At 39.4% G+C, this 25930-nt stretch overlaps 1 protein-coding gene across 1 annotated transcript in view; it reads right to left on the bottom strand.

Annotated features, from left to right (window-relative positions):
- Positions 1-25930, bottom strand: part of LOC106543001 (uncharacterized) — a 100531-nt gene that overhangs the window by 3986 nt on the left and 70615 nt on the right. Inside the window, exons 32-56 of the mRNA XM_087704937.1 lie at positions 25319-25461; positions 24488-24555; positions 23498-23670; positions 22514-22540; positions 19763-19905; positions 18920-18987; positions 17720-17892; positions 17051-17077; positions 15340-15482; positions 15165-15232; positions 14326-14498; positions 13667-13693; positions 12810-12952; positions 12635-12702; positions 11796-11968; positions 11127-11153; positions 10010-10152; positions 9835-9902; positions 9043-9215; positions 8441-8467; positions 7874-8016; positions 7687-7754; positions 5637-5809; positions 3374-3513; positions 2339-2406 (exon numbers count right to left, since the gene is read on the bottom strand). Coding sequence (XP_087561063.1) covers positions 2339-2406; positions 3374-3513; positions 5637-5809; positions 7687-7754; positions 7874-8016; positions 8441-8467; positions 9043-9215; positions 9835-9902; positions 10010-10152; positions 11127-11153; positions 11796-11968; positions 12635-12702; positions 12810-12952; positions 13667-13693; positions 14326-14498; positions 15165-15232; positions 15340-15482; positions 17051-17077; positions 17720-17892; positions 18920-18987; positions 19763-19905; positions 22514-22540; positions 23498-23670; positions 24488-24555; positions 25319-25461 — 2647 coding nt within the window. The remainder of the gene's footprint in view (positions 1-2338; positions 2407-3373; positions 3514-5636; positions 5810-7686; positions 7755-7873; positions 8017-8440; positions 8468-9042; positions 9216-9834; positions 9903-10009; positions 10153-11126; positions 11154-11795; positions 11969-12634; positions 12703-12809; positions 12953-13666; positions 13694-14325; positions 14499-15164; positions 15233-15339; positions 15483-17050; positions 17078-17719; positions 17893-18919; positions 18988-19762; positions 19906-22513; positions 22541-23497; positions 23671-24487; positions 24556-25318; positions 25462-25930) is intronic.

Genomic DNA, 25930 nt, shown 5'->3' on the forward strand with positions numbered 1-25930 from the left:
TCTTGATGACATGTCTAAGTCGATCAAAGTGCATACAGAACAAAAGATTCCTACTATAGCATGGTGACACTTCATAATCGAAATATTTTGCTAACATATTCTTTGCCATAAATGGCTTTTTCAGTGGTGCAAAATTTCTAGCCAGCAGAACCACTGAGAGCTATATTTTCCACTATCTTAGTCAAATGCTTCGCAACTACCCACCAAAGAAATATATTGCTCTTGGCATCTTTTAATGAAAAAAGCAAATTTGTCTTGGTCACTAAGTAATAAATTCAAAAATAAGGCCTGATAAACAGTGGGTGAGGTTAAAACCCAACAGATTCAGCTAAAACCACATGATGGATTATTATGCAAATTTACCTATTATGAGTGGGCCGAATTTACTTTGGTGGAAATAATAATAATACATCTCCATGAAGTTTCTGGATTTCAGTACATTAAAAAATGAAGATTTCCTGGAAACATTTCCCATTCTGATATGTGCATTAGATAAGCCAGATAACTTTTGCCTTATTTATAAAATAAGGTTGGGTTCACATAAAATAGGCTGCAAAAACAGCTTATTGGGCATTTTGTGATTCAATGTGCTGTCAGACACTGACAATATGTTGTATGAACAGGCCAGCACATTAATCATAAAATAGTGTGTTAGTTTGGGATTAATATATGTGTATGCAATATTTTTCTTTATTAAGCTGGGTTTCTTGTGTTTTCAGAACTCTACATAAATGAGGAACATGTCAACTAACTCAGGGGTCTCCAGCCTTGGACATTTGAAGACTAGTGGACTTCAATTCCCAGACTTCAACTTCCTTAGCTTTGCTGGCTGAGGAATTCTGGGAGTTGAAGTCTTCAAGTGGCCAAGGTTAGAGACCCCTGAACTAGTTGACCATCATGATCTGAGGTACTTCTATGCCTCTGATTATTAACCAATGCTGCAATATGTCAAATGAACCACACACTTTTATTTTTTAAAAATCATTTTTTTCAATTTATATGGCCGCTCATCTCAAATTCATGATTTAGTGTAGCTAACAATATTTAAAGCAGGGAAAAGACAACACACACACACACACACACGCACACGCACACGCACACTTCAGCCAGAGGGGAAAAAAACAAGCTTATTAATGATAAATGAACATAACCATAGCATGGGCTCAGCCATACCTCCTGACACCTTAGGCCCGGTGACAGAATTATGTCTGCTTTTGCTTTTCACTCATATCCTTGCCCTTAATTCTTTCAATCAATATCAACTGGACTGGAAGATTTCAATGTCTTGAGAGAATTCTGGCTATTCTCATATTTGATTATTTTGGAATAAGATAGGATATCCCAAGATACTTAGCTCAGCAGCAGCAGGGCCTAGCAACCTTTTTAATGCCAAGAGCTGCGTTTTCCAGGACTTATCTGTTAGTGAGAGAATTTCCACATGGTAGGCCTAGTAAGGAATGAATGCGGCCAGTGCCTAAAATGGGCATTCTGTTTCTGATACATAGTTTGTTATTCTTTCTTACTTCCCCCCACTTTTAAAACAAATCTCTTTGAGGTACTTTTCTTCTCTCTCTCTCTCCCTCAAACAGTAATTTAGAAAGAACTCCTGATGAACTTGCACAGAGTAATTTTGTAATTGGGCCCAGTATCCAGTGGATAAGTGGATGGAAAGCAATGGCCTGCATGCAGGAAAGAGGTAAGGAATGAAATTCTCCTTTATTTTCAGTAGCTCTAAATTGTATTATAGTTTAAAAGTCTGAAGAAATGTAAAATCTGGAGAGTGCTATTTTGATGTCTACCCTGCAGCATCTGCTCTACTTTACTTGGAAAAGTGGGTCAGGAAGGGAAAGGGGACTGTAGTTCCTTTACAGACATGCTGGTTTGGAATTCTGGAAGATAAAAGTCCAAGGTGCTTGGAGAATGTGAATTGGGAAATACTGTGCTTTCTTATTTTTATTTTATTACTTGTAAATTAATGCAGCATTGATAAATAGTTTCCTAGCGTGCTGTGAAAACAATCCCTCACCTAGAGAATACTATTTCAGTTAAAAGTTTTATGTAGCCAGATTTAAGTGGTATCTTCAAGTGCTTGGTATTGAGGACAGATAAGATCCAAATAATGAGTGTGCAGACATAATTGAAATATTTTATGAAACCATAATTTACTTAATTATAGTTTCTTGAGTAAGCCACATCTGGCTGAATTCACGTACCATAATAAGCCATAACAATTCACTTGGTTTTGATTTAATTGTTTCACTTGGTTTTGATTTAATTGTTTATAAACTCAACGATGTCATCAAGATCTTGCTCAGACCCACCTTTGGTAAATACTGACCTTAATTTAGTTACAGCACAAATTTTGAATCCATCGCTGATGGAACTCTGGTGGAAGAGTTGATTCAACTGGAATCAAATCAAATTAAATTAAATCCTATTAAGCTTAGATCTGCACTTTTAAATCTCTTGTTGTTTGGTGTACAATAAGTCCCCTACACTATTGAGTTGTGAAGGAGGTGAGTAGCCAAAACAGATCTGAGAACAAACTGTTCAGAAGAATTACACTACAGTTGCACTTTAATCACTAAGTGTATCTTATGATTTATGATTAATGTATTTCTATTCATGACTATGATCATGATTTATCACATAGCTTTTATGTATGAGAGTCTATGCACCGAAGACAAATTCCTTATGTGTCCAATCACACTTGGCCAATAAAGTATTCTATTCTATTCTATTCTATTCTATTCTATTCTATTCTATTCTATATTACCTTGATTTATTGGATTCAGATACAAAATTTTCACTCTTTCATTAAATGGATTATATCTGTCCAACTGAGATAATCCCAAAGGTGTTTTTTCCAGGAAGCATCTGGGGTTTCTTGTTCTTCTTTGAAAACATCTAGTTTCTTATCCAAGAAAAAGAAGAAAGTCCAGGTGCCTCCTGAAAAAAGCACCTTTGGGACAACCATGACCTGGATGACTGAGACTCTCCATAGACATGTCTAATTGAGAGTTTGCCATTAAATAAAGATTTAACTATTACATTGAGATTTTTACTACTGGTACAAATAATCAATTTACAACAATGATATGTTTAGATATATGAGTCAGATTGATAAAGTGATATGTTTGAATTTAATGGACATTCTCTTCCTGAACTACTTTATTGTTATTATAAAGTTGTAGGCATGCCAGTTTGTGGAAGGAATGGATCTAAATTAGGAAAATTAATTCAAAAACATCTTACCAAAAAAAGGGAATTAAAGAATGTGAGAGAGGCTTGCAATGGCATTATCTCATGATAGTTCCCTATCATTTTTCCATTCAGGGTTTGCAGTAGAGGACTTCTAAATGAAAATCCTCACCTCATTACTGATGGAACCCATCAATTGCTTATATTCTGGTGATAATGGATTTTTATTGGTCAAGTTCTTGTTGATAACTTTGAAACCAAGCTCATAGCTTAGTAGATCTGAAGCTGAATCAGTTGTAGATGGTGAATATCCTAGAAGGAAACAAGAAGTGATCTGCTATTTTTTTCTTTTTCTTTCTCTTCCCACTTTACTATCAAGCAAAATTCAAAGCAGTCATAGTCATGGCTGCTTCCTTGATTGTAATTTTTATTAAGACTTTTGATTACAACAGTAAAATCTAGTACAAAGTAAATTGAATGGAAAAAAAGAATACAGAAAAGCAAAAAGTGTTTGGAAAGCGAAAAAAGAAGAAGTGATTTCCAACCTTCATAACAATATGTTTAAATAAATTTAGTGATTCTCCACCACTAATAAAGTTATTGTTTTAATAAGAATGTTATTAAGAACCAAAAAACTAACACATACTAATAAAAGAGTAAAAAAGCAAAGAAAGAGAAAAGCAAGTGTGAAAAAGAAAAACGTTTTCAATTTTCTTGGCAGCAAATATAACTACAATTACAAAATTGTCTCTTGCTCTATATTACAAAAAAGTACAATTTTCATTATCAATTTTTATTCTAATCAAAATCACAACTCATAAATGCATTTTTTTCTGTTTAATGCAGAAGATCTAGAAGGAATTTCCAGTCGGCCATAAATGTAGATATTGGGTTTTTTTCTCATCAAAGAAGTTAATTTAGGCATCTTCATTATTCCATCATCTTCACCATCTTTTCTTCTATTATGGTTAGTGTCGAACTCTTCCACTTTTGAGCATATAATAATCTTGCTGCAGTTATCATACATAAAACAAAGTTCCATGGCTTTTTTCTAGTTGCCTGTCCATTGGTCCCAAAAGAAAAGTCTCTGGTTTCAGTTTTAATCTTTACAATCTTCTTAATGTACAATATGTATTTGCATCCGGCGTTTTTATTTTTTTTACATGTCCACCAAAACATTATTAAAATGTCCCTTCATGTTGTTCCTTCACATTTCCAACAAATATTCAAAGTGCCTTTATACAATCTAAACAGTTTCTGTGCTGACAGATAGCAATGTACATCATTTTATAAAAATTCTCTTTGAGATTACAACCTAATCTAAATCTCAGCCTTTTAGCCACATGTTTCCCATTGATCCATTTGTATATTGTAGCCAAAAATTTCAGCCCATTTTATCATACATTCTTTCCCTGTGTTCTTTTTCTGATGTTTCATCAGAAGTTTGTGCATTTTAACAATAACATGTTCATCATTAATACATAGTTAGCTATATTTCAAACTCAGTCTCAGTATTGTTGAAAACCATAATATTTTTACCCACTAAATCTTTCTGTTAAGTGTACATAAGAAAAACATTAACAAGAATATTTTGTTCTCAAATCTTCTCTTGATTTTATTTTACAATCCCCTTGTGAATAAATTAGTACATCACAATAAATAAACCATTAATCATTTCTCTTCTATAAATGCTTTTTGCATTGAAAGCCAAAAAGGTGTTTTCAGGCAGAATCTATATTTATAATAATTCCACATTCTACAAATAGACCATCTGACATGAGTTCTAAAGACTACATACACTTAGCAACATCTTATTTTATCTCCTCTCTTACTTTTACAAATCTTTCATCCATTCTTTCTTCAAAATCATCAACTTTTTCCCATCTGATAAAATTTATCATTTGTTAAGAAAAGTTTGAAAGTACACATCCCACAAACATTTTAATTACTTGACACATTAGGCCAGGTCCATCCTAAACATGAAAGGGTATTTCGAGATTATGACTATTTCTATAAAGTACAGCAAGCAATTTTAATGTTCTAAGGAATTCTGTATAAAATTTATGTGATGTGATAATCTTCTTTGGGTAAAAATTATTTGCTGTCTAATAGAATAACAATATCTCAATATAAAGTGTCCATCTAGCCCAAAATTTGCTTGTAGAAGGTCCTTGGGCATCACCAGGCAAAAAATAAATTTAAAACAGAGTCACCAGCTCTGGACTACAAAATTCCAAATGATCATGAGGTGTCAATAAGCACTGCTGCCATCTAGTGATCATCCAGACTTTTGTAACCCAAATCCGGTAGACGTAGAGAAAAAAAAGGTAGCCCACTAGCATCTCTTCTTGCTGTCATTGAGACACAACATTACCATTTAAGTTACGTAGATAATGTTGGTCAGAATAATGTTGGTCAAAAATTATGCTTCTTACCATTAACAAAAAGGCTGTTTGGATCCAGGTTGTACCTCCCAATCTTGGTGAAATGGTTGGTCTCATTTACAAATTTCTGATATATATTGATTGGATTGAAAGGGGGTGCTGTAGCAGCTTTACGATAGCAGCACACACTGTCTACTCCAGTGTACTTCCTCTGATGTATAGATCTGAGAAGGAAAAGATCCAAATAATAATATATTCACAACAGATGTTCAGATCTTGGAACTACCTGGTAATCTGAAGTGTAAAAGGACTAACATCTACATGAAACAGCTGGGCGAGATCATTCGGAGGCACGGGATAAAATACCACCAATATGCGGACGACACTCAGTTGTATCTGTCCGCCCCGTGTCAACTCAATGAAGCGGTGGACGTGATGAACCGGGGTCTTGAGGCCATTAAGAACTGGATGAGAGCTAACAAACTGGTACTCAACACGGACAAGACCGAGTGGCTGTTGTGTTTCCCTCCCAATAATTTGGCCAGTGTTCCTTCACTCAGGCTGGGGGGTCAAATTTTACACCCCTCAGATAGGGTTCGCAACTTGGGAGTCCTCCTGGACCCACAGCTGACTCTTGACCATCATTTGTCGGCTGTGACCAGGGGGGCGTTTGCCCAGGTTCGCCTGGTGCGTCAGTTGCGACCCTACCTGAACCGGGAGGCCCTCACAACAGTCACTCGAGCCCTTGTGATCTCTAGGCTGGAATACTGCAATGTGCTCTACATGGGGCTGCCCTTGAAGAGCATCCGGCGACTTCAGCTAGTCCAGAATGCGGCCGCGTGAGTGATTGTGGGCGCACCGCGGTTCGCCCACATAACACCTATCCTCCGCGAGCTGCGCTGGCTACCTGTTGATCTCCGGGTGCGCTTCAAGGTGCTACTTACCATCCATAAATCTCTCCATGGTAGTGGATCTGAGTACTTGAGAGACCGCCTCCTTCCGATTACCTCCCTTCGACTGATCAGATCGCACAGATTAGGCCTCCTCCAAGTTCCATCCGCCAGTCAGTACCGACTGGCGACTACGCGGAGGAGAGCCTTCTCAGTAGCAGCTCCGACCCTTTGGAACGATCTCCCCGTGGAGATTCGCACCCTCACCACCGTCCAGACCTTCCGCACAGCCCTTAAGAACTGGCTATCCCGTCAGGCCTGGGGATAAGATTCTAATCCGCCCCACCCGAATGCTGAATGAAAGTTGTGTTTTATTGTTTTATTTTTTATTTACGCACTGTCTTATGTTTTATCTTGCACCCCCCTTCCCATGAACTGTAAGCCGCCCTGAGTCCCCTCAGGGAAAAGGGCGGCCTATAAATAACAAATAAATTCTAAATTCAATTTCATCTCTCTTGTATTTCAGCAACGTCTATATACCTGATTCTTTTCTTGACACTGCTTTGTATCATTTTTTTCTTCTCACCAGTTTGACTATTTTGTTTGCCTCTGTTTATTTTCAAGCTCATTTCAAACAAACATTGAAGCAAATAAATTGTTTGGTATGAAAATGAGGGGCTGAGTTTTTTAGAAATAAGAATGAGGATAATAGTAATATGGGACACAGTGGCTTAGTGGCTAAGATGCTGAGCTTGTCGATCACAAAGGCCAGCAGTTCAGTGGTTTGAATCCCTAGCACCACGTAACAGAGCTCCCGTTACTTGTCCCAGCTTCTGCCAACCTAGCAGTTCGAAAGCACATAAAAAATGCAAGTAGAAAAATAGGGACCACCTTTGGTGGGAAGGTAACAGCATTCCGGGCTCCTTTGGCGTTTAGTCATGCCGGCCACATGACCATGGAGATATCTTTGGACAGCGCTGGCTCTTCGGCTTTGAACCGGAGATGAGCACCGCCCCCTAGAGTCGGGAACGACTAGCACATATGTGTGAGGGGGACCTTTACCTTTGATAGTGACGTTGAAAAATGGAACTGAAATAAACCATGGGTTCTCTCAAATGTTACAAGATGTGAGAGATCTATGTTAGAAGCCACTAATCCCCATACTAAGGCATTTAGGGATCACTACAAAATTTCTAACCCATATTACTTACCTTAATGTTGATAAACTGCAGTTGATGAAATCAGGACCAACTTCACTTTTTTTCATTATATCTCCAAACTATGTATAAAGAAAAAAAACTATGTAATTATTGCCAATAGTAAAACACTATTGCTGACTATATTATGAAAGTCCTATGTGGAAGAGCTATTGGACTAAGTATACATTGTTCTTCTTACCAAATTAACAAGGAATCGTTGTGCTGAGCTGAAAATCCTTGATGTGGGATCAGCCATCTGTGGTCTATAGGTCAAACTGGTTGCAGTGAAGTTGACCGTAAAGCATTCAGTTGCCACTGCCCGTTTGGAGGTGGGAGAAAGAGCTAGAAGAGATACAGTGAATCTCAGATATAGAAACCAGAGTTGATAGTGTATAATCAATCCATCAACACTATTTTGTATTTTGCATTTCCTGTCATGAACATAGTGGTGCATAACAGAAGTTTAAGAATGAGCATATGTTTTTCATAGTTTGAAATTAACTGTTATTCTTGACATCAAGTTGGCCATGCCCACCCAGTCACATGACCAACCAGCTACTCCCATCCAGTCACATGACCAACCAGTTACATGACCATAAAGCTGTGCCCGTCCAGTCACATGACCATCTAGCAACACCCACCAAGCAAGCCACTCCCACAGAACTGGTAGTAAAAAAAATTGAAACCCACTCCTGGGCTGGATGTTTTAGATTGTGTACCACAGTTGGAGTTCATTGCACAAGAAACTTCTGTAAAGTGTACTTACTAGTCTGAGGTGATGCTTCATGATAATCTGAAATGGAAAGAGAGTTGCAAAAATGGAAAGAGGGTCACAAAAGAAGGCACAAGGACACACTGATAATGGGAAGTCGCTCTCAAGCTCTCCATCATGAGAAAAATAAGGTGCGACAAATTCCTCCGACACGCTTCCAACTATTCCACGTCAACAAATTTCAGGTAGTAGGGTTGTGAGTTATCCTGAAGGTCCCCAAATAGCAGCAGTCTTTAGTTTAAGTAGGCCACTGTAAACTAACTACACATAAAAGTGTCCACCTAGTTGAACGATTGTTTGTAGATTGTCGTGGGACACAGTCAGAAAAAAAATCATCTAGAAGAACAGAGCCAGCAAGTCCAGAGTGCAAAACTCCATGAGGACCATGAGGTGTTACTAAATACTGTTGCCGTCTAGTAGTCATCTAGATTTTGGTACCCTGAAGTTGGTAGACATAAAAAAAGTCTTAAGCACTCTGGCATCTCTCCAAGGTGTCACAGAGAGGAACTTAAATTACATAACATTGATCAGATCCAATTCAGTTCTAGGCCAACCACATAACCTCTTTAGTCATGAAAGCAATATCTGCTTCTTACCATTTACAAAAAGGCTGTCTGGGTCCAGATTGTACCTCTCCATCTTGGTGAAACCGTTGGTCTCAGTTCTGAATTTACGATATATGTTTACTCGATCAAAAGGGGGAGTAGTAGCGGTTTTGCGGTAGCAGCAGACACTGTCTACACCAGTGTTCTTGCCCTGATTCACAGATCTGAGAATGAAAAGACACAACTTGAGATACACTCAGAGAAGCTGTAGAAAACTCCACAGAGGTAAAGTCACACCTTGATGTACCTGGAAGATTGAAATGTAAAAGGTGACATCTGCCAGATCATACTTAATACAGATCTGCTGTATTATTGCAACCTTGATCATTTTGTTGACCCTGGTTTGTTCCATGAGTGGGTCACCTCAAATTTTTCCTCCTGATTTAACACCTTAGGATCCCCTCTGGGTATTTCCTAATTGATTTCATTCTTGAATGGCTCCCTACTTTAGAGGGGCACAGTTCTATCATCCTCTTTTTGGAGTTTTTCAGTCAGGATATTTAATCTGGTATTATTAAATTCTAAATTCCACTTCAAACCTGATTTTGGGGAGGCATGAAGGAAGCTAACCAGGGAGCCTCCAGTACAGTATAGGAACAGAATATTGAAGCAAAGAAATGATCTGGGATTAAAATGCACAAAGAAATCTTTTAGAGATTTCTATATCAATGTGATATGTTACAGACAAATTATGGGTTCTGTCAAGCCCATTTTAGACTCATTTCATCCCCATAACAGGATATTTATGGGTCACGAGAAAAGTCATAATCTCATATTACTTACCTTAATGTTGATAAACTGCAATTGATGAAATCAGGACCAATGTCACTGTTTTTCAATATATCTCCTAGCTAGGTATAAATAAAAAACTATGTAAATAGTAAAACACTATTGTGACTATATTATGAAAATCTTATGTGGAAGATCTACTGGCGTAAGCATACATTCGTCCTCTCACCAATTTACTGAAGACTCTTTGTGTTGAGCTGAAGAGCTTTGACTTGGGAATACTCATCTGTGTCCTATACTTCAAATTATTTGTAGTGAAGTTCAGTGTAAAGCAGTCAGTTGCCACTTGAGGTTTGGGAGTGGGAGAAACAGCTGGAAGAGAAATAATGGTTCTCACATATGGAAATCAGAACTGATAGTATATAATACTACCCATCAACCGGTTCCTGTCATGAGGTACATTACAGAAGTTTAAGAACAAGCAGATGCTTTTCACAGTTTGAAATTAACTGTTATTCTTGATCTGTTGTGGGTCCAGAAAAGGGCAAGAAGAATAAGCAAGGGCTGGAAACCAAGTTGTCCAAAAGAAAATGGATGGGTTAAATCTGGAAAACAGAGGCCTGAGCAGGATTATGGCAGAATATTTCAAGAATTTAAAAGGGTACTATACAAAAGAACATGGCCTGTTCTGTAAATTCCCATGATGAACAATAAATTCACAAGCCAGATTCTTGTTCAGTGTTACAAAAAAATCCTATTGGTCATAATCAGAAATGGAATATCGGAAACCAGTATCCACTCTGTTTGAAGATCTCTACAATACACCACTTTGGAAAGTGAGATGGTACACTGGTTGAAAGCTTTTACTGTCTGGAAAATCTTCTAATATTCAACCTACTCCTACATCCCTGTGTTTTCCATTCATGGCTCTTGGTAAAAGCCTGTAGGGCATACTGCTCTGTTTGTTCTGCAATTGGTACAGGTTGGAGGTTTTACATTAGACACCACAGTTGGAGTTCATGGCTGAAGAAACTTCTGTGAAGTGTACTTACTGGTCGGAGGTGATGCTTCATGATAATCTGAAATGGAAAGAGAGTTGCAAAAATGGAAAGAGAGTCACAAAAGAAGGCACAAGAAGACACAGATATGGGAAGTTGCTCTCAAACTCCCCACCATAAGAAAAAGAAGATACAATAAATTCCTCCTACACACTTGTGACAAAAGCCTCTAGAGCATACTGCTTTACTTGTTCTGCAATTGGTACTTGTGGTACAAATTGCACATTTTAGATTGTGTACCACACTTGGAGTGTATAGCTCATGAAACTTCTGTAAATGTGTACTTACTGGTCTGAGGTAATTCTTCATGATAATCTGAAATGGAAAGAGAGTTGCAAAAATGGAAAGGGAGTAACAAAATAAGTCACAAGAGCATACTGATATGGGAAGTTGCTCTCAAGCTCTCCTCCATGAGAAAAATAAGATAAAATAAATTCCTCCTACACACTTTCAACTACTCCATGTCAACCAAGCTCATATAGTAGGGTTGCAAATTATCCTAAAGGTCCCCAAATAGCAACAGTCATTAGTTTAAGTAGGGCACTGTGAACTAACTCTATATAAAGTGTCTACTTAGTCCAATGATCACTTCTAAGATGGTCCTGGGATAGCAAAATAAGAGGAAAATTAATCCAGAAGAACAGAGCCAACATTCTGGAGAGCAAAACTCCAAATGACCATGAGGAATTAATAACCACTGCTGCCCTATTATGGTGATCTAGATTTATATAGCCTGAATTTGGTAGAGCTAAATGAAGTCTTGTAGCCCTCTGGCATCTCCCGATGGTGACATAGACAGGAACTATCACTTAAGTTACATAACATTGGTCAAAACTGATTCAGTGCCAGCGAACCTCATAACCTGATAACCTGTGCAAATAGGCAGCATTATAAATTTCCTAAATAAACAAATGAATAAATAAATAACCTGTTTAGTCATGAAAGTCATCTTCTTACCATTAACAAAAAAGCTGTTTGGGTCCAAGTTGTAATTCTTCATCTTGGTGAAACCATTGGTCGCATTTCTGAATTTACGATATATGTTCACTCGATTAAAAGCGGGAGCAGTAGCATTTTTATGGTAGCAGCAGACACTGTCTACTCCGGTGTTCTTGCCCTGATTCACGGGTCTGAGAATGAAAAGACACAACTTGAGATATAAGCAAAGAAGCTGTAGAGGACTTTGGATGATTTCACATAGGTAATGTTGCACTTGGATCTACCTGGCAGGCCAGAAAGTAAAAAGTGGGGCATTCCAGTTCAGACTTAATAGAGGTCTGCTGAATTATTGCAAGCTTGACCATTGTGTTGATATTGGTTTGTTCCATGAGCGTCCCACCTCGTATTTTTCTTCCCCTGATTTAACTCTTCAGGATGCCCCCTGGGTATTTCCTAGCTGATTTAATTCTTGAATGGCTCCCTACAATTAGAGGGACACAGTTCCATCATCCTATTTTTGGAGTTTTTCAGTCAGTATCTTTAATGTGCTCTTCTTAAATTTTAAATTCCACTACAAACCTGATTTTAGGAAGCCATGGAGGAAGCTAACCAGGGAGCCTCCAGTACAGTGATAGGAACAGAATATTGAAGCAAGGAAATGATTTGGGATTAAGATGCACGAAGAAGTCTTTAGAGATTTCTATATCAATGTGATATGTTACAGACTGGAACTGAAAAAAACTAGGGGTTCACTCAAATATGACTAGATGTTGCGAGAAGTCCAGTTTAGAATAATTTCATTCCCATAATAGGATATTTATGGGTCACGAGAAAAGTTACGATCCCATATTACTTACCTTAATGTTGATAAACTGCAATTGATGAAATCAGGACCAATGTCACTGTTTTTCAGTATATCTCCTAGCTAGGTATAAATAAAAAACTATGTAAATAGTAAAACACTATTGTGACTATATTATGAAAATCTTATGTGGAAGATCTACTGGCGTAAGCATACATTCGTCCTCTCACCAATTTACTGAAGAGTCTTTCTGTTGAGTTGAAGAGCTTTGACTTGGGAATACTCATCTGTGTCCTATACTTCAAATTATTTGTAGTGAAGTTGAGTGTAAAGCATTCAGTTGCCACTTGAGGTTTGGAAGTGGGAGAAACAGCTGGAAGAGAAATAATGTATTTCATATATGAAAAGCAGAATTATATGGCATATAATCTATCAATCAACCACTGTTTTGTATCTTGCAGTTCGTGTCATGGACATAGGGTTTAGAGGTGAATTACAGAAGCTAACAAACAAATGCTTTTCACAGTTTGAAATTATCTATTATTCTTCATCTGTTGTGGATCCAGAAAAGGGCAAGAAGGACGAGCAGGGGCTGGAAACCAAGTTGTGCAATAGAAAATTGATGGGTTAACCCCGTAGAACAGAGGTCTGAGCAGAACTATGGTAAAACCTTTCAAGAATGTAAAGAAGTACTGTACAGAAGGGCATGGCCTGTTCTGTAAATTCCCATTAGGCACAATAAATTCACAAGCCAGATTTTTGTTCAGTGTTAAAGAAAAATTCCTATTTGTCATAATCAGAGTTGGCATATCAGAAATCAGCATCCACTCTCTGTTTGAAGATCTCTAATAAACACACCATTTTGGGAGGTAACATAGTGCACTAGTTGACAATTTCTACTGTCTGGAAAATATTCTAATATTCAACCTGCTCCTACATCCCTGTGTTTTCCACCCATTGCTTGTGACAAAAGCCTCTAGAGCATACCGCTTTACTTGTTCTGCAATTGCTACTTGTGGTACAAATTGCACATTTTAGATTGTGTACCAAACTTGGAGTCATGAAACTTCTGTAAATGTGTACTTACTGGTCTGAGGTAATTCTTCATGATAATCTGAAATGGAAAGAGAGTTGCAAAAATGGAAAGGGAGTAACAAAATAAGTCACAAGAGCAAACTGATATGGGAAATCGCTCTCAAGCTCTCCTCCATGAGAAAAACAAGATAAAATAAATTCCTCCTACACACTTTCAACTACTCCATGTCAACAAATCTCATATAGTAGGGTTGCAAATTATCCTAAAGGTCCCCAAATAGCAACAGTCTTTAGTTTAAATAGGGCACTGTGAACTAAAGTGTCTACTTAGTCCAATGATCACTTCTAAGATGGTCCTGGGATAGCAAAATAACAGGAAAACTAATCCAGAAGAACAGAGCCAACATTCTGGAGAGCAAAACTCCAAATGACCAAGAGGAATTAATAACCACTGCTGCCCTATTATGGTGATCTAGATTTATATAGCCTGAATTTGGTAGAGCTAAATGAAGTCTTGTAGCCCTCTGGCATCTCCCGATGGTGACATAGACAGGAACTATCACTTAAGTTACATAACACTGGTCAAAACTGATTCAGTGCCAGTGAACCTCATAACCTGATAACCTGTGCAAATAGGCAGCATTATAAATTTCCTAAATAAACAAATGAATAAATAAATAACCTGTTTAGTCATGAAAGTCATCTTCTTACCATTAACAAAAAAGCTGTTTGGGTCCAAGTTGTAATTCTTCATCTTGGTGAAACCGTTGGTCGCATTTCTGAATTTACGATATATGTTCACTCGATTAAAAGCGGGAGCAGTAGCATTTTTATGGTAGCAGCAGACACTGTCTACACCGGTGTTCTTGCCCTGATTCACGGGTCTGAGAATGAAAAGACACAACTTGAGATATAAGCAGAGAAGTTGTAGAGGACTTTGGATGATTTCACATAGGTAATGTTGCACTTGGATCTACCTGGCAGGCCAGAAAGTAAAAAGTGGGGCATTCCAGTTCAGACTTAATAGAGGTCTGCTGAATTATTGCAAGCTTGACCATTGTGTTGATATTGGTTTGTTCCATGAGCATCCCACCTCATATTTTTCTTCCCCTGATTTAACTCTTCAGGATGCCCCCTGGGTATTTCCTAGCTGATTTAATTCTTGAATGGCTCCCTACAATTAGAGGGACACAGTTCCATCATCCTATTTTTGGAGTTTTTCAGTCAGTATCTTTAATGTGCTCTTCTTAAATTTTAAATTCCACTACAAACCTGATTTTAGGAAGCCATGGAGGAAGCTAACCAGGGAGCCTCCAGTACAGTGATAGGAACAGAATATTGAAGCAAGGAAATGATTTGGAATTAAAATGCACGAAAAAGTCTTTAGAGATTTCTATATCAATGTGATATGTTACAGACTGGAACTGAAAAAAACTAGGGGTTCACTCAAATATGACTAGATGTTGCGAGAAGTCCAGTTTAGACTCATTTCATCCCCATAACAGGATATTTATGGGTCACGAGAAAAGTTACGATCCCATATTACTTACCTTAATGTTGATAAACTGCAATTGATGAAATCAGGACCAATGTCACTGTTTTTCAATATATCTCCTATCTAGGTATAAATAAAAAACTATGTAAATAGTAAAACACTATTGTGACTATATTATGAAAATCTTATGTGGAAGATCTACTGGCGTAAGCATACATTCGTCCTCTCACCAATTTACTGAAGAGTCTTTCTGTTGAGTTGAAGAGCTTTGACTTGGGAATACTCATCTGTGTCCTATACTTCAAATTATTTGTAGTGAAGTTGAGTGTAAAGCATTCAGTTGCCACTGAAGGTTTGGAAGTGGGAGAAACAGCTGGAAGAGAAATAATGTATTTCACATATGAAAAGCAGAATTATATGGCATATAATCTATCAATCAACCACTGTTTTGTATCTTGCAGTTCGTGTCATGGACATAGGGTTTAGAGGTGAATTACAGAAGCTAACAAACAAATGCTTTTCACAGTTTGAAATTATCTATTATTCTTCATCTGTTGTGTATCCAGAAAAGGGCAAGAAGGATGAGCAGGGGCTGGAAACCAAGTTGTGCAATAGAAAATTGATGGGTTAACCCCGTAGAACAGAGGTCTGAGCAGAACTATGGTAAAACCTTTCAAGAATGTAAAGAAGTACTGTACAGAACTGTTCTGCAAATTCCCAAGAGGCACAATAAATTCACAAGCCAGATTTTTGTTCAGTGTTAAAGAAAAATTCCTATTTGTCATAATCAGAGTTGGCATATCAGAAATCAGCATCCACTCTCTGTTTCAAGATCTCTAATAAACACACCATTTTGGGAGGTAACATAGTGCACTAGTTGACAATTTCTACTGTCTGGAAAATCTTCTAATATTCAACCTGCTCCTACATCCCTGTGTTTTCCACCCATTGCTTGTGACAAAAGCCTCTAGAGCAGTGGTCCCCAACCCTTGGTCCGCGGACCGGTGCCGGGCCGTGGAGTACCTGGCACCGGGCCGCGCAGCGGCCGGGGGACATGAACAGCTGCCCAAAGGTCCGCGCGCGCGCTGGTGGAATCCCCGGGTGCTGCTGGTACCGCCGCCACCGCCGCCCCCTGCGAAACCCAAGAGCGGCTCTTCTCCTGCAAGGCGGCTGGCTGAACAGCTGCCACCGCCGCGGGCCTTCCTGCCTCAGCTGCTCCGTCGCTTCCAAGGAACGGCGTCAGCGGCGTCAGCTTTACTTCTGAGGCGCTGCACACTTCCCCAATAGTCGTCACAGCCCAGGTAAGAGAACGGGAACTTCCCGCCTGGCTTCCAGCCCGCACCGAAAGGGGGCCGTTGGGGTTTTTTGTGGAGCTCGGAAAGACGTGCGTTAGCTGTGCGCGTCCGCCTCCTCGGGGCCACTTTTGCCCAAGCGCCCGAGGCAGCCAACCCTGGTAAGCAGGTGGTGGTTAACTGGCGCCTTTGCTGCAGGTTTTTCTGGAAGGGGCCACTGCCGCTGTCCGGAGGTGACCTTGAGCTGCTCGCTCGCTCTATGCGGGGCTGGTGGGGCTGTGACGCTCAGAGGTGGCGCGTGTGGGAGTGAGAGGCGCGGGGACTGGCTTTCTCCGGACCGGCTTTCTCCAGGGGGGGGGGAGGCGAAGGACCAGGCTGCAGCGCAAAGGCTCCTGGGCCGTGCGCAAAAGCTCCTGGGCCGTGCGCAAAGGCTCCAGGGAAGAGAGCCCTGTGTGCCCCTGCGCGCGCTCAGCGGGCCACGGTAAAATTATCAAAGGCTGACTGGTCCGCGCCGATAAAAAGGTTGGGGACCACTGCTCTAGAGCATACCGCTTTACTTGTTCTGCAATTGGTACTTGTGGTACAAATTGCACATTTTAGATTGTGTACCAAACTTGGAGTCATGAAACTTCTGTAAATGTGTACTTACTGGTCTGAGGTAATTCTTCATGATAATCTGAAATGGAAAGAGAGTTGCAAAAATGGAAAGGGAGTAACAAAATAAGTCACAAGAGCATACTGATATGGGAAATCGCTCTCAAGCTCTCCTCCATGAGAAAAACAAGATACAATAAATTCCTCCTACACACTTTCAACTACTCCATGTCAACAAATCTCATATAGTAGGGTTGCAAATTATCCTAAAGGTCCCCAAATAGCAACAGTCTTTAGTTTAAGTAGGGCACTGTGAACTAACTCTATATAAAGTGTCTACTTAGTCCAATGATCACTTCTAAGATGGTCCTGGGATAGCAAAATAACAGGAAAACTAATCCAGAAGAACAGAGCCAACATTATGGAGAGCAAAACTCCAAATGACCATGAGGAGTTAATAACCACTGCTGCCCTATTATGGTGATCTAGATTTATATAGCCTGAATTTGGTAGAGCTAAATGAAGTCTTGTAGCCCTCTGGCATCTCCCGATGGTGACATAGACAGGAATTATCACTTAAGTTACATAACATTGGTCAAAACTGATTCAGTGCCAGTGAACCTGATAACCTGATAACCTGTGCAAATAGGCAGCATTATAAATTTCCTAAATAAACAAATGAATAAATAAATAACCTGTTTAGTCATGAAAGTCATCTTCTTACCATTAACAAAAAAGCTGTTTGGGTCCAAGTTGTAATTCTTCATCTTGGTGAAACCATTGGTCGCATTTCTGAATTTACGATATATGTTCACTCGATTAAAAGCGGGAGCAGTAGCATTTTTATGGTAGCAGCAGACACTGTCTACTCCGGTGTTCTTGCCCTGATTCACGGGTCTGAGAATGAAAAGACACAACTTAAGCTTTATTCAGAGAAGCTATAGAGGACAGTGGTTAGGAAGTAGCACTGCAGGAAACCTCTGCTGCCTGCCGGCTGCCTGAAGTTTGCTAGTTCCAATCTCATCAGGCTCAAGGTTGACTCAGCCTTCCATCCTTCCATCCTCATCATTGGTAAAATGAGGACCACATTGTTTGAGGCTTAAAGAAGACTGTAAAGGACTAAGAAGCAGGTTATAAGTCTAAATGCTATTGCTATTTCACAGAGATAAGGTGGCAATTGGATCTACCTGGAAGATTAAAATATACAAGGTGACATCTTCCAGATCAGACTTAATATAGATCTGCTGAATTATTGCAACTTTGACCATTTGTTGACACTGGTTTGTTCCATTTGTGTGCCACCTCATCCCCCCCCTGCCCCCCGGTTTAAGTATTCAGGATCCCCTTTGGGTATTTCCTAGCTGACTTCATTCTTGAATGGCTCCCTACAGTTAGAGGGACACAGAACTATCACCCTCTTTTTGGAGTTTTTCAGACAATCTGGTATATCATTTTAAATTTCACTTTATATCCGATTGTGGGAAGGAGTGGAGGAAGCTAACCATGGAGCCTCTAGTGAAGTGATAGGAACTGAATATTGAAGCAAAGAAATGGTTTGGGATGAAAAGGAGTCTTTTAGAGATTTGTATATCAATCTGATATGTTACAGACTGAAACTGAAACAAACTAGGGGTTCTCTAAAAACGGGTCTCTGGTCCCTGTCTGTGACATGCCAGAAATCATGCCATGCAAACAGGCGAAGCCCCACCATGGGATGCAGGCAGCATGTCAAACCATGCACCCTCCAATCCATGGAAAAACCTCTCTCCACAGAAATGGTTCCTGGTGCCCAAAAGGTTAGGGAGCGCTGCTGTAAAATATGACTAGATGTTGCGAGATGTCCATATCAGAATTCTTTCGCCCCCATAACAGGGCATTTAGGTATCACAAAAAAAAACAAACCCCTCCATTCCATATTACCTACCTTAGTGTTGATAAACTACAGTTGATCAAATCAGGAACAATCGTGCTTGTATTCAAGATCTTTCCCATCTAGGTGTAAAGGAAAAACAATTTATTGTGGTGGTAAAACACAATTGATGATTATTTTATGAAAATCTTATGTGGAAGAGCTACTAGGCTAATTAGAAATAAAATTCCTTATACCACCAGGCTTGAAATTTTAGGCCTGGATAACCCTGAAATATGCCGTCTACGTTTCAACCTAAGCTTAGTACACAAGATCATCTGCCATTACGTCCTACCTGTTAGTGACTACTTTAACATCAATCACAATAACTTGAGGGCTATCAATAGATACAAATTAAATGTAATCTGCTCTAATCTTGATAGCAGAAAATACGACTTCAACAATAGAGTAGTAAATGTCTTGAATACTCTACCTGATCCTGTTGTTAGTTCATCTAATCCCATACCTTTTACCTTAAACTGTCTATCGTGGACCTTATACATTTCTTAAGAGGTCCATAAAGGGGGGTGGGGTGCATAAGCCCACCAGCATGCCTACTGTCCTTGTCCATTTGTATTTACTTATTTCATGTGTTTATGGCTGTTTTGCTTACTTATATTCATTTATTTGTGTCATTTTTCATGTATCCATGTCCATACTAATACTTGTTTCCTTTAATTGTTGACAAATAAAAAAAATTAATAAATAAGTATGCATTTGTGTCCTCACCAATTTACATAAGAGACCTTGCCTTAGTTTAATGAAAAGACTATATATTTATTGTCAATAGTAAAATACTATTGCTGACTATATTATGAAAATCCTAATCCTGGACTAAGTATGCACTGATCTTCTTACCAAATTAACAAAGAGTAGCTGTGTTGATCTGAAAATCCTTGATGTGGGATCAGCCATCTGTGACCTATAGACCAAATTGGTCACAGTGAAGTTGACCGTAAAGCATTCAGCTGCCACTGGAGGTTTGGAGGTGGGAGAAGGAGCTAGAAGAGATACAGTGAATCTCAGATATTGAAACTAGAGTTCATAGCATATAATCAATCCATCAATCACTATTTTGTATTTTTCACTTTCTGTCATGGACACAGGGGATCCAGTGGTGCATTACAGAAGTTTAAGAACAGGCAGATGCTTTTCACACTTTGAAAGTAACTGTTATTCTGGATCTGCTGTGGATCCAGAAAAGGGCAAGAAGCACAAGGAGTGGCTGAAAAGAAAGTTGTGCAAAAGAAAGATTAATGGGTGAAGTCTTGAGAAGAGAAAACTGCACAGGACTATGGTAGCACTATTCAAGAATATAAAGGAGTACTTTGCAGAAGGACATGGTCTGTAAAGTCCCAAGATGCAGAATAAATTCACAAAATAGAATCTTGTTCAGTGTTGTAGAACAATTTCTAATGGTACTAATTAGAATTGGAGTATCAGAAATCAGCATCCACTCTCTGTTTGAAGATCTCTACTGAACACACAATTTTGGGAATTGATATTGTGCACTAGTTAACACTTTTTACTGTCTGGAAAATCTTCTCAATATTAAACTTGCTCCTACATCCCTGTAGTTTCCACCCATTGCTTGAGCCAGAAGCCTCTAGGGTAGACATGTGAAACTCAAGGACTGCAGGCCAAATCTGGCCTTTGATGGGTTTAGATCTGGCGTGGCCATCCTGATTATGGTGAGTGGAAGGCCCCTGCCCCCTTGACCCCCACCCACTGCAACCTAGCTGGGTGCTCCCCTTGGGCACGTGCCCTGGAGGCGGCGACTGCATGGTGTGTAGACTTTTGGTTGATGTGCATTTACAAAAGAGAATGGCTTAGAGAATGTCTTCCACATGGTACACCGGATAAGACTGCAGTACTGCAGGCTGCTTCAGCTGACTGCTAGCTGCAGTTCAAATCTCACCAGCTCAAGGTTGACTCAGTCTTCCATCCTTCTGAGGTGGGTAAAATGTGGACCCAGATTGTTGGGGGCAAGAGGCTGACTCTGGAAACCGCTTAGACAGGCGTGTAAAAGAACTATGAAGCGGTGTATAAGTCTAAGTCCTATTGCTATTGTTTCCGTAAAGTGGTCAAGTCTTTAGCATCATAGAAGCAAAGAATGAAATGATGGAAAAGAAAAATATTCTTTTTGAATTGTATATATAAAGCTTCTGTTTAAAGCTGGCTGAAGTCACAAATAGCAGCTGTTCGGAAGTACTTGTGAAAATGCTGATTGGACACATGGATATCCAGGTTTTTATGAATGAAATAAAATGACTAATGAAGAAAAACAAAGGAAGTAAACCTAAACTTTTGTGTGTAGACACCAAAAGTTTCCCTTCAAAAGTTGTTTTCCAATTATTATTTGAGTCCTGCCAAACGGATCAGCCAATCAATTTAAACTATTTTCCCGCCATGAGGCAGACCTAAATGAAGCCTTGGCTTCACTCTATGCTAATTGAGTATTCAACAGGGAGTAATTCTATTTAATCAAGGTAATTTTTTTTAAGGCAGGCTAGAAACCGGGAGACTGTGAGTTTTAGTCCTGCCTTAGCAGAGGTGGGTTCCTACCAATTTGGACTGGTTCGGACGAGTAGGTAGTAACTTAGGCGGCCATGCACCCAAATCGGTTTTATTGGCGCCACCATAGGTGTGGCCATCTTGTTTTTTGCTTCTGCGCATGCAAACGTAGCGTGGACCGGCAGTAAAAGAAGCCAGAACCCACCCCTGTGCCTTAGACATGAGAGCTGACTGTATGATTTGAGACAGTCATTCAGTCTCAGCCCAATCCAGCTCAAAAGGTTGTTGTTGTGGAGTAAATAGAAGGAAGAAGGGCATTGAGCTTGGGTGACATACTGGTTAGTCAATGTCATAACCAAAGGATCAACACTCAGCAGACCCTCACTTGTAGAAAAGTGTTAGGAAGAAAAAAGGTATACTTAATCAAGTATGTTTCGCCCTAGTTCCACCTGTTATTTGGGTCAGCGTGTCTACTGTATTTCTCAAATTCATTATATTTTTGTTTTTTCACACTGTGAAAAGCATAATGTGATAATAAAACAATTTGTATATCTGAATTGTACAATTTTCTAAAATATTCTATTATAAAGAAAAGGTAAGAAAGTGAAAAAGCATACATATATAAGCCTAACATTTATGCCACAAAAAGAAGAACTACTCATAAAATAACTATTTTAGATAATACACTACTAGTGCTCTATGGCTGACCCAACCAGACTGAACTATTTTTGTCTATTGCTTCTAAGTACTGTACGAAATTTTTGAAAATGTTCATGAATCTTCATGTGTAAATATGATTTTTGAACACTTGTTCTACAAAATGCTAAACATATTTCTATTCAGGAAAAATGAAATATTCACTCCTGAACTAATATAATACATAGTCTTACATGCAACTGGCCCTTTGAGGGCAACTACTATTGCATGTAAGATTATGTATTATATTAAACTATGTATTATATTTAAAACCCCTGCTCTAGGGCATAATGCTTTACTTGCTCTGCATTCGGTGTATTTGGGACAGGTTTGGACATTTTAGATTGTGTACCACAGTTGGAGTTCATGGCACGAGAAACTTCTGTAAAGTGTACTTACTGATCTGAGGTGGTGCTTCATGATAATCTGAAATGGAAAAAGAATTGCAAAAATGGAAAGAAAGTCACAAAAGAAGGGCCAAGACCACACCTCACAAAGGAAGACCCAAGACCACTCTCCCAATCTCTCTACCACGAGAAATATAAGATATAACAAAGCCCTCCTAAATACTTCCAATTATACCATTTCAACAAATCTTAGATAGTAGGGTTGCAAATTATCCCAAGATCCCCAAATATGAGCAGTCTTTTAGTTCAAATAGGCCACTGTGACTAATTCTATATAAAGTATCCACCTAGTCCAGTGATGGCTAACCTTTTTGTTGTTACATGCCAAAAATGTGCGAGCCCGCACCCATAATGCAATGCGTACTTGACACCCCCGCATTCCCTGCCCCCTGTGCAGGTGCATGCAACCATCCTGCACTCCCCATGCCCATGTGACACCCTCCACGACCCATTTTAGGCCTATTAGGCCTCCCTGCAGCCTCCTGGAAGCAAAAATGGGCCGCGGGGGGGGGATGCTGCACCCCCCAGGCTCCCCCTGTGCATGCATGTGCGACCCCCCCTCCATGCATGAAAGCGGATCTCTCTCATGCATTCCGCCACCTGCACATGCACAGCAGAGACCCAAAAACCAGAGGCTTCTGCATGCCACCTATGGTTCGCCATCACGGACCTAGTCCAATGATTGCTTATAAGAAGGTTCTAGGACAGCATCAGAAAAAAAGCATTCAGTAGTACAAAGCCACCACGTGATGTCTCCAAATGACCATGAGGTGTTAATAAACACTGATGCTATCTTGTGAGCATCTAGATTTTAGTAGCCTGGTAGAGCGAAAGAAAGTCTTGTGGCCATCTGGCATCTCTCCAAGGTGTCCCAGAGAGAAACTATCATTTAAGTTACATGACATTGGTCAGAGTTGATTCCGTGCCGGCCAACCTGATACTCTGTTTAGTCGTGAAAGCAATATCTGCTTCTTACCATTTACAAAAGGGCTGTCTGGGTCCAGATTGAACCTCTCCATCTTGGTGAAACCGTTGGTCGCATTTCTGAATTTACGATATATGTTCACTCGATCAAAAGGGGGAGCAGTAGCGGTTTTGCGGTAGCAGCAGACACTGTCTACACCGGTGTTCTTGCCCTCATTCACGGGTCTGAGAATAGAAAGACACAACTTGAGATACACTCAGAGAAGCTGTAGAAAACTCCACAGAGGTAAGGTCACACTTGGATCTGCCTGGCAGGCCAAAAAGTAAAAGGTGAAGGCCTTTTATACTTAATACAGGTCTGCTGTATTATTGCAACTTTGACCATTTTGTTGACACTGGTTTGTTCCATTTGTGTGCCACCTCATTCTCCCCCCCCGCCCCCCGGTTTAAGTATTCAGAATCCCCTTTGGGTATTTCCTAGCTGACTTCATTCTTGAATGGCTCCCTACAGTTAGAGGGACACAGAACTATCACCCTCTTTTTGGAGTTTTTCAGACAATCTGGTATATCATTTTAAATTTCACTTTATATCCGATTGTGGGAAGGAGTGGAGGAAGCTAACCATGGAGCCTCTAATGAAGTGATAGGAACTGAATATTGAAGCAAAGAAATGGGTTGGGATGAAAAGGAGTCTTTTAGAGATTTGTATATCAATCTGATATGTTACAGACTGAAACTGAAACAAACTAAGGGTTCTCTAAAACGGGTCTCTGGTCCCTGTCTGTGACATGCCAGAAATCATGCCATGCAAACAGGCGAAGCCCCACCATGGGATGCAGGCAGCATGTCAAACCATGTGCCCTCCGATCCATGGAAAAACCTCTCTCCACAGAAATGGTTCCTGGTGCCCAAAAGGTTAGGGAGCGCTGCTGTAAAATATGACTAGATGTTGCGAGACGTCCATATCAGAATTCTTTCGTCCCCATAACAAAGCATTTAGGTATCACAAAAAAAACAAAACCCTCCATTCCATATTACCTACCTTAATGTTGATAAACTACAGTTGATCAAATCAGGAACAATCGTGCTTGTATTCAAGATCTTTCCCATCTAGGTGTAAAGGAAGAACAATTTATTGTGGTGGTAAAACACAATTGCTGATTATTTTATGAAAATCTTATGTGGAAGAGCTACTAGGCTAATTAGAAATAAAATTCCTTATACCACCAGGCTTGAAATTTTAGGCCTGGATAACCCTGAAATACGCCGTCTACGTTTCAACCTAAGCTTAGTACACAAGATCATCTGCCATTACGTCCTACCTGTTAGTGACTACTTTAACGTCAATCGCAATAACACAAAGGCTGTCAATAGATACAAATTAAATGTAATCTGCTCTAATCTTGATAGCAGAAAATACGACTTCAACAATAGAGTAGTAAATGTCTTGAACACTCTACCTGATCCTGTTGTTAGTTCATCTAATCCCATACCTTTTACCTTAAACTGTCTATCGTGGACCTTATACATTTCTTAAGAGGTCCATAAAGGGGGGTGGGGGTGGGGTGCATTTGTATTTACTTATTTCGTGTGTTTATGGCTGTTTTGCTTACTTATATTCATTTATTTGTGTCATTTTTCATGTATCCATGTCCATGTCTATACTAATACTTGTTTCCTTTAATTGTTGACAAATAAAAATAATTAATAAATAAGTATGCATTTGTGTCCTCACCAATTTACATAAGAGACCTTGCCTTAGTTTAATGAAAAAACTATATATTTATTGTCAATAGTAAAATACTATTGCTGACTATATTATGAAAATCCTAAGTGAAGAGCTACTGGACTAAGTATGCACTGATCTTCTTACCAAATTAACAAAGAGTAGCTGCGTTGATCTGAAAGTCCTTGATGTGGGATCAGCCATCTCTGGCCTATAGATCAAATTGGTCACAGTGAAGTTGACCGTAAAGCATTCAGCTGCCACTGGAGGTTTGGAGGTGGGAGGAGGAGCTAGAAGAGATACAGTGAATCTCAAATATTGAAACCAAAGTTAATAGCATATAATCAATCCATCAATCACTATTTTGTATTTTTCACTTTCTGTCATGGACAAAGGGGATTCAGTGGTGCATTACAGAAGTTTAAGAACAGGCAGATGCTTTTCACACTTTGAAAGTAACTGTTATTCTGGATCTGCTGTGGATCCAGAAAAGGGCAAGAAGCACAAGGAGTGGCTGAAAAGAAAGTTGTGCAAATAAAGATTGATGGGTGAAGTCTTAAGAAGAGAAAACTGCACATGACTATGGTAGCGCTATTCAAGAATATAAATGAGTACTTTGCAGAAGGGAATGGCTATAAAGTCCCAAGTGAGAAATAAATTCACAAGGCAGTTTCTTGTTAGTTCTACAGGAGACTTTCTAATGGTCAGAATCAGAGTTGGAATATCAGAAATCAGTATCCACTCTCTGTTTGAAGATCT

This window comes from Thamnophis sirtalis, unplaced genomic scaffold (assembly GCF_051295495.1).
Source record: "Thamnophis sirtalis isolate CommonGarterSnake01/CBP01778 unplaced genomic scaffold, rThaSir2_p1.2 scaffold_1, whole genome shotgun sequence".
Lineage (NCBI taxonomy): Eukaryota > Metazoa > Chordata > Lepidosauria > Squamata > Natricidae > Thamnophis > Thamnophis sirtalis.